Source organism: Amblyomma mixtum, chromosome 5, assembly GCF_055824585.1.
Source record: "Amblyomma mixtum isolate Tamu chromosome 5, ASM5582458v1, whole genome shotgun sequence".
Classification (NCBI taxonomy): domain Eukaryota; kingdom Metazoa; phylum Arthropoda; class Arachnida; order Ixodida; family Ixodidae; genus Amblyomma; species Amblyomma mixtum.
In genome coordinates, this window is record NC_143016.1 from 252,092 (window position 1) to 261,538 (window position 9,447).

General features: G+C 49.4%; 1 protein-coding gene across 1 annotated transcript in view; it reads right to left on the minus strand.

The window, feature by feature from the left end:
- Positions 1 to 9,355, minus strand: part of Karybeta3 (karyopherin beta 3) — a 42,474-nt gene extending 33,119 nt beyond the window's left edge. The window contains exon 1 of the mRNA XM_089542882.1: positions 9,197 to 9,355. Coding sequence (XP_089399008.1) covers positions 9,197 to 9,277 — 81 coding nt within the window. The 5' untranslated portion in view covers positions 9,278 to 9,355. The remainder of the gene's footprint in view (positions 1 to 9,196) is intronic.
- Between the last annotated feature and the right edge of the window lie 92 nt (positions 9,356 to 9,447).

Below are 9,447 nucleotides of genomic sequence, written 5' to 3' on the forward strand. Positions count from 1 at the left end.
AGAGTCTGCAATTGGGTGCAGCATGGGTGGCCAGAGGGTAAGCTGCCAGAAGAGTTTGCAGCGTTTGTGAGCCGCAAGCATGAACTGTCGGTGTACCAAGGTTGTTTGCTGTGGGGCAGTCGTGTGGTCATTCCAGAGCCAGCTCGACCGTATGTCATGGACATTCTTCACACAGCTCATCCAGGAATTGTCAAGATGAAGGGGCTTGCCAGAGGAGCCGTGTGGTGGCCAGGAATCGACAGAGATGTTGAGCAGAAGGTGAGAGACTGTGCACGTTGTCAGGAATCCAGGTCTGCGCCAGCAGCTGCAAAGATTCACCCTTGGGAATTCACCAAGCGTCCTTGGACAAGACTACACATCGATTTTGCTGGGCCCTTCCAAGGCAAAGTTTTCCTCATTGTGGTGGACTCTCACTCAAAGTGGTTGGAAGTGTGCCGGATGAATTCCATGTCGACAGCTACAGTTTGTGCGAAGCTTCGTTTCCTTTTTGCTACCCATGGCATTCCAGAAACTGTTGTTTCTGATAATGGCACTGCCTTTTGTTCGGAGGAGTTCAGAGACTTCATGTGCCGGAATCAAATCCGACATGTGACCGTTGCCCCATATCACCCTTCTTCGAATGGTCAAGCAGAACGCATGGTGCGCGAAACCAAGGGAGTACTCAAGCGAATGGTTGGAGGCGATATCGACACACGTCTGGCTAGGTTTTTAATGACCCAGCATATCCTGCCTCATGCTACAACAGGCAAGAGCCCGGCCGAATTGCTAATGGGCAGGAAACTTTCAACTGTGTTAGAGCGTCTGCATCCTGACCTGCAGTCCAGTGTGCAGCAGAAACAAGAGCAGGTGATGCAGCGCCGTAGCCAGGCAGTGCGACTGTTTGATGTGGGGGATCGAGTGTTTGTGCGCAACTATCTCTATGGGCCCAAGTGGTTGCCGGGCATTGTGGATGCTGTCACAGGACCAGTGTCGTACTTGGTCGTCACCAAGGACGGTCGTCGATGGAGACGTCATGTTGACCAACTCAGAAGTCGTTCTGCCAGCTACGCATTGGACAGTTTCGCTTCTGGGATGTGTGAAGAGGAGGAACCGCTGGTTGCTTCCCCGGCAGGGTGTTCCGGGCTTGGCATTCCTTCAAGCCTAGAGGACCCTGGAAGACGGGACCAAGGAGAAAGACTGGAGGAGGCTGCAGCGCCCAGTACCGAATCTGCTTCCTGTGGTGAGGACCGTGAAGCGAGTGCTTCCCTTCAAGTCCAGCGACCACAGCGCCAACGCAGCCGCCCTGCGTATCTGAAGGACTTCGTGACGTAGGGGGGAGGAGTGTTATAGCGGGACAATCTTTAGGGCCAAGCAACCCTGAGCTACCATGTCCACAGATCCTTATCGATCCATCTTTTTTGACAACTGGAACGACAGGTGTTGCCCACTTCGAGTGCCGCACAGGACTGTTCCGCGTAACCCGTCTTCAATTTGGCGTGGCAGTGGCAGTGGCTATCTTTCAGAGGTACATGGAAGAACTGTTGCATGGAATTGATGGTGTTCTTGTGTTCTTGGATGACATCTTGATCGGTGGAAAGGATGAGGTGCAGCACAATGCTCGTTTACAAGAAGTGCTCAAAAGAATTCATGAAGACGGTCTGCGACTAAAGTTTGACAAATGTCAATTTGGTGTTGAGGAAGTGTGTTACTTGGGATTCCGTGTGAACTCTGCAGGTGTGCAGCCGACAGAAGACAAGGTGCGTGCTATTCACAAGGCCCCAGAGCCGACATGCAAAAAGGAACTTCAAGCCTTTTTAGGAGTCCTTCAGATACGCAGGGCGGCTGCGTTGGCGCTGTGGTCGCTGGACTTGAAGGGAAGCACTCGCTTCACGGTCCTCACCACAGGAAGCAGATTCGGTACTGGGCGCTGCAGCCTCCTCCAGTCTTTCTCCTTGGTCCCGTCTTCCAGGGTCCTCTAGGCTTGAAGGAATGCCAAGCCCGGAACACCCTGCCGGGGAAGCAACCAGCGGTTCCTCCTCTTCACACATCCCAGAAGCGAAACTGTCCAATGCGTAGCTGGCAGAACGACTTCTGAGTTGGTCAACATGACGTCTCCATCGACGACCGTCCTTGGTGACGACCAAGTACGACACTGGTCCTACGATGAGATCGTCAGGCGTCTCTCAAACCACTTCTCGCCGCGACCGTCGGTGACAGTACAGCGTTTCAAGTTTGGCACACGTCAACAGCAGCCCGGTGAGTCAATTGCCGACTACATCGCAGAATTGCGACGTCTCTCGGAACACTGCGATTTCGGTGCGTCGCTCGATGACATGTTGCGCGACCGGCTAGTGTGCGGGGTGCGAAGCGAGACCCTTCAGCGTCGGTTGCTGGCGGAGCCGGAGCTTACGTTTGCTACAGCTCGGGAGAAAGCCATTGCAATGGAATCTGCGCAGCGACAGACCGAGCAAATTCGCGGCAGTGCCGCATCGTGTGAAGTTGGCAGCGTGAGCGGGCAGCATTTCGCCAGGCGAAAGATCTGCTACAGTCATCACATGTTCTGGTGCACTATGATGTCAACAAACCCCTAGTGCTGGCCTGTGACGCATCCCCGTACGGACTGGGTGCTGTGTTGAGTCATGTGTGCGAAGATGGCAGCGAGAGACCGGTTGCATATGCGTCGAGAACTATGAGTGCGGCAGAACGGAATTATGCCCAGACAGACCGAGAAGCGCTCGCCATCGGCTTTGGCATAAAGAAGTATCATAAGTTTCTATATGGGAGACATTTCAAAATTGTGACAGACCACAAACCCCTCTTAGGACTGTTGCACCATGCCAAGCCCATTCCCCAGGTGCTATCACCACGGATGCTGCGTTGGACCCTCATGTTATCGGCTTATGACTATGAAATTGAGTATCGACCAGCGGAGAAGCTTTCCAATGCTGATGCATTCAGTCGTTTACCACTGAGAGCCAGTAGGGCAGAGGAAGAGGAGCAGCGTCTTGGGGAAGTAGGGATGCTGGAAATGGCGCCGGAAGTAGCATGGAACTCTAGGAAGGTGGCAAGATTCACGTCAAGGGATAAGCTGTTGGCTAGAGTCTGCAATTGGGTGCAGCATGGGTGGCCAGAGGGTAAGCTGCCAGAAGAGTTTGCAGCGTTTGTGAGCCGCAAGCATGAACTGTCGGTGTACCAAGGTTGTTTGCTGTGGGGCAGTCGTGTGGTCATTCCAGAGCCAGCTCGACCGTATGTCATGGACATTCTTCACACAGCTCATCCAGGAATTGTCAAGATGAAGGGGCTTGCCAGAGGAGCCGTGTGGTGGCCAGGAATCGACAGAGATGTTGAGCAGAAGGTGAGAGACTGTGCACGTTGTCAGGAATCCAGGTCTGCGCCAGCAGCTGCAAAGATTCACCCTTGGGAATTCACCAAGCGTCCTTGGACAAGACTACACATCGATTTTGCTGGGCCCTTCCAAGGCAAAGTTTTCCTCATTGTGGTGGACTCTCACTCAAAGTGGTTGGAAGTGTGCCGGATGAATTCCATGTCGACAGCTACAGTTTGTGCGAAGCTTCGTTTCCTTTTTGCTACCCATGGCATTCCAGAAACTGTTGTTTCTGATAATGGCACTGCCTTTTGTTCGGAGGAGTTCAGAGACTTCATGTGCCGGAATCAAATCCGACATGTGACCGTTGCCCCATATCACCCTTCTTCGAATGGTCAAGCAGAACGCATGGTGCGCGAAACCAAGGGAGTACTCAAGCGAATGGTTGGAGGCGATATCGACACACGTCTGGCTAGGTTTTTAATGACCCAGCATATCCTGCCTCATGCTACAACAGGCAAGAGCCCGGCCGAATTGCTAATGGGCAGGAAACTTTCAACTGTGTTAGAGCGTCTGCATCCTGACCTGCAGTCCAGTGTGCAGCAGAAACAAGAGCAGGTGATGCAGCGCCGTAGCCAGGCAGTGCGACTGTTTGATGTGGGGGATCGAGTGTTTGTGCGCAACTATCTCTATGGGCCCAAGTGGTTGCCGGGCATTGTGGATGCTGTCACAGGACCAGTGTCGTACTTGGTCGTCACCAAGGACGGTCGTCGATGGAGACGTCATGTTGACCAACTCAGAAGTCGTTCTGCCAGCTACGCATTGGACAGTTTCGCTTCTGGGATGTGTGAAGAGGAGGAACCGCTGGTTGCTTCCCCGGCAGGGTGTTCCGGGCTTGGCATTCCTTCAAGCCTAGAGGACCCTGGAAGACGGGACCAAGGAGAAAGACTGGAGGAGGCTGCAGCGCCCAGTACCGAATCTGCTTCCTGTGGTGAGGACCGTGAAGCGAGTGCTTCCCTTCAAGTCCAGCGACCACAGCGCCAACGCAGCCGCCCTGCGTATCTGAAGGACTTCGTGACGTAGGGGGGAGGAGTGTTATAGCGGGACAATCTTTAGGGCCAAGCAACCCTGAGCTACCATGTGTCACGTGTTGGCGGCTTCCCCGCCAGTCTGTACCCTGCCACCAGCAATAAAGGACGTAACACTTCACTAGGTTATTCCATTAGGCACTCAGTGCTTTCTTTGCAATGCCTGCAAGACAGCTGGTTTAAAAATGATACCTCTCACACAGACACCTAGTGTACAAAGTGCAAATACGAAATTCAATTTTCCAAATACAGCAGCACTATTCACAAAATTTTTCCCGACTTGTTCAGTACAAACAGCACCTTATGCTGTATATCAAAAAGTTCATAACATCCTGTGTGCCATAATTCCGCACACAGGAACTGCTCAGTTGTAAAAAATGAAATGTCAAAAATAATTTTCAGCAAAAACAAGACATTTCAAAACCATATAGAAAACTTTACTGGTTCTAAAAAAAAAAAAGAAAAACATCAGCCATCCCTTAAAATAGACAGGTATTCATGCACTAAGCAGGGATAGCACTGCACCTTAGGCAAGGCTGTGAATGCAAAGCAAAGCACTGTGCACACTTCAATGTACTTGTGTACTTGCCTCACTAGCAAGCTCAGCACTCAGTAAAGTGACATATTATGCAAGGAACAAAACATCACAGCAATCCAAAACTGTCCAGGCAGCATGCATGCAGTGGATCATCATAACATGATAGTTCTAAAATCAGTCAAGCCCAAGGAAGCCCAATGAACCTTTTCATTACACCAGTTTATGTGTACGCCACCCAGGGTACACTGCTTCATTAGAGTGATGGCAGTCACACTGATATGCAAATTGCTTAGAGTCCCACTTGAATGACAAGAAAGACGCTGCACGCAGCAGACAAGCACAGCCAGTAGCTGGCCAGCTGGTTTTTATGAACAAGGGCGGTGCTGCTGTAAAAATCTGTACTAGGGCGATGGCAACGCATCTCAGAATGAGCTGTAGCCGCATCACTCGGTTACAGCGAACGAGGAGGTTCCGTAAACCTGCCCCCATCTCTCATCCCCAGTGACATCACTTTGGAAGGAACACGGCAAACCTAAAAAAAAAGCAGTAAAAAGACTGCATTGAAACTGTAGATAACAGCCAGCCAAGCGTGCGCCGATGGCCTGTAAGTCAATCATTTCACCTGTGCTAGTTGGGCAAAGCGCCTAAAGTAGTAGAAGCATGGCGCGCACATAACATGGGCAGCGTCGAAAGAGAAGCTACCGCACACGGTCGGCAATCAACCAACGGGAGCAACCTGAAGAGTTGGAATGCGAAGCTGGCACCACTGGTCATGCGGCATACGATTCCTACCCAGTTGGCTGTCCACCTTTTCTGATGTTACTCCGTGCAGACAGCGCTCAGACAGCAAACAGTGCAGCTGATATGTTCACGCTGTTATGCACTGTGCTACCTTTGCTGCTGCCTGGGCCCAGGAACCACAGATGACACTTTCGAAAACCCAGGGAATCACATGCACACGGATTTCTTGCAACGTGTCTTTGATGCACAACTAGTCGGATGTCTCACACGATGACTGCTGGTGCAGACACTGACATCACAGAGACACACTCTAACGAAGACATTCTGCGTGAAGTATGGGCACTCCCCGACCACCAAGAATTTCATGAAGGTGGCTGAACTGCCACCAGCTACCATGAACCCTTCATCCAGGATTATAATAATTTCCTAAAGCAGATAGTTAGCAGCAAAGATCTCGGCGAGAACATGACCGCTCTGTGGAGCTTGGAAAGCACTGCGATAGGGTCAGCTTTGAAGAAGTAGATGCATAAAACTCGGTTTAAGAAATAAACGCCACTTTTGTTGGACTTAGTTTTCTTGGTTGTAATATGATGAGTCCATCTGATAGGAACTTCGGATACAATGAACATCCGACTGACCATCACGTTCGCTATAAATGGGCTTGACTGTACTTGTTTTCTACCCCATATACTTATCAGTGTCAATGTTGCCACTCAAGCGGCACAAAAGAAGAGTGAAAGCCTCCAAATATTACAAGAGCAGCACATGGTCCTGTTTTCATATACTTTAATTTCTAGTATACAGTCTGCAGGCTTAAAAAAATGGCGGACCATTTTAGCACGATTAGGCCAAATGCGAATTAGGTGCACTAGCACTTCAGTTTTCACTTCGGTACCAGTTCGAGGCTTAGTTGTCAAGGTAAAACAGGCCTCAGACAAATACGAACGAAATCAGACTCAAGCTTTGCATTAAGAGTACGACATGACACCATTAATGGATTTATGTCCCAAAAAGCACTTCAGAGTTCCTCTCATGACCTGGCTGACTGGAACAATTTCCACAATACAACAAGAGAATTACATGCGTAAATTAGTTTTTCAGCGGCCGGGAGCCTTCCAGCCCCACCCTACACAGCCACTCTACCACTAATTCAATTCCTACTATGCACTACCTATCACAACAATGAGACAATGCCAGTGCTTCATGGCCAGAAATATCCTAAAATGAAATTAGAGCCTCAGACGTCGTTTACAGAGGTGGCAAAGGCTTACTAAATACTGCAGCCAGTTTTGGAATCTTATACAAAATAAAGAAATGTCTTGCTAGGGTCATCAAATGCTTCAATATTTATCATTTATGAAAACTTAAGTAGACAGGGTCATCATCATCAACCTGACTACGCCAATGCAGGACAAAGGCCTCTCCCATATATCTCTTATTAACCCTTCCCTGTGCCAGCTGTGGCCTATCACTGCAAATTTCTTAATCTCTTCCGTCCACCTATTTTCTGCTGCCTCCTGTTAAGCTTGACTTCTCTTAGAATACCGTCCCCTAACGGCCATCGGTTATCTTGCCTTCGTATTATATACCCTGCCCAAGCCCACTTCTTAATTCACACTCCTAGGATGTCTTTAACTAGTGTTTGTTGTTCCCTCACCAACTCTGCCCTCTTCCGGTCTCTTAGAAGTACACTTATCACTTTCCTTTTCATAACTCACTGCGTTGTCCACAATTTAAGCTCTTTTTTGTTAGCCGCCACATTTTGCCCCATAGGAGAGTACTAGTAAGATACAGCTGTTATATATACTTTCTCTTGAGGGGTATTGGTAAACTCACATTCATGATCTGAAAGAACTTGTCAAATCCGCTCCACCCCATTCTTGTTCTAGTTAATTCACTCTCGTGATCGATCCGATCTGCGGTCACTACCTGTCCTAAGTATACATATTCCCTTACCACTTCCAGCACCTCACTAATGATTGTAAACTGCTGTTCCTTTCCAAGACTGTTGAACATCACTTCGGTTTTCTGAACATTCATTTTTAAACCCACAGTTCTGCTCTGCTCGTCCAGTCACTGAACATGCTTTGCAATTCATCCCCCCGACTGACTTAGCAAGGTGGTGGGTAAGCATACAATGTGCTCTGGGAATGCACATTTACATTACTTTCTATAGAACAATGTATGAATGCCTCCCCGTTAGTTGAAAAAGAGCTAAATCTGCACTTAGGCATTATGCATGCAACTCGAAAGTATTATGACACACAGGAGAGCTGCCGTATTGAGGCAAACCTAGCACTAAGACAGATGACATTAGACTACTTTGTGTAGTGCCATATAACCATGTTCGTGCATTTGATACTGCCCTTGTCATTCCTAGTCCCCCGTGGCATGTCATTCTCTTAAGCTCCTCACATCAGAACCACTGGTAATATACAGCTATAGCCACAGAACAGTACTCTTAGCTACGAAACGCGGCCAAATAAAGCAGCCAGGTGAAGATACCCCATGCAGTGTGTTTTTATTTGAGTGGTGAGTGATTAACAAAACTCCTTTCTTTGTCCATGCCACGCAAGGAGTAATATTACATTACAGCACGCATGTTTTCATGCGAGTAATTTGCGCAGGGTCTACAAAATGCTTATGTGCTCAAGTTACACACCGGCAGTAGCTAGTGCTTCACCACATCGCATCCACAAAGTTGCGGAATGAGGCTACGGCTCATTTACACTAGCACACGATTGTTCCCGTTTCGATTACCATTTTTTCGCGATGGCTTGCGTCCATGTCGACAACATGAAGCAAATCTTATCGCTTTTACCTCCAAGGGTACGACGAACCGACCGATTAGGTGCCGACGTGAAGTAAAGCGCTGTCACGACTAAGTGCGCACGATATCGGAAGGTATACCCAAATATTTCTACATACATTTCCTTATCAACCACGTAAGTGGCTGCTGTTCGCAGCTTTTAATACCACTGTCCTTCCGATCACCCGATTATGAAGAACACTTGTGTTCAGACGCACACATGCTGCGCACGACAGCTGACGGGAGGGGCAGCGCGACAGGGTGGCGTAGTGGCCAGACAACGATCAGCATTAGCAGACCACAGAGTTTAATATAGATCACGAACCTGAGGCTGATATGCGACACCTAAGCTAGTGGGTAACGTTTCCCTGTATTGCATCCACTACATGAGTAGCAGTACAACCACGAAGTGGAGCAGTCGTGTCAGTTAGGCTTAGACTTCGGCAGCAGCACCAGCAACGTGCTCATTTTCCCGCCTGACGCCCGGCAAACCGCCGGATCGGACAGCGCGAATCAACATGCCCAGGGAGTTGCAGAGAAATCGCAGAGCCTGAAGCAGCGTGCTCATCGCAAAGGGACACGAGAAAACTTCCAATCCCTCGGAGAAACAGTATTCCACGGAAGTCCGTCTCATGTACTGTGCGAAGGCGGCTCACATTTCACGAATGACAGCAGAAGAAAAATGGTGACATCGTCAGTAACAAAGCGATTCATACCTCGGCGTTGCTTCTCGTATCATTGTCTGTGCTCAGTAGGTTCTGCAGCAACACGTTAAACTGTGCTTGTTCATGTTCCATGTTCAGCACCGCTCAAACAGCGTGCGGCCACGGCGCGCACCGGAGGCAAAAGGCATGAGCGGGGAGTGTCTTGAAAAGCCTCAGTGCGGCAAGTAAAGCGAACTGACGGCCTGCCGGCGGAAGTAAGGCGTAATAGCGAAAGCTGCGTTACCTTGCGGTCGTTGCTCAAA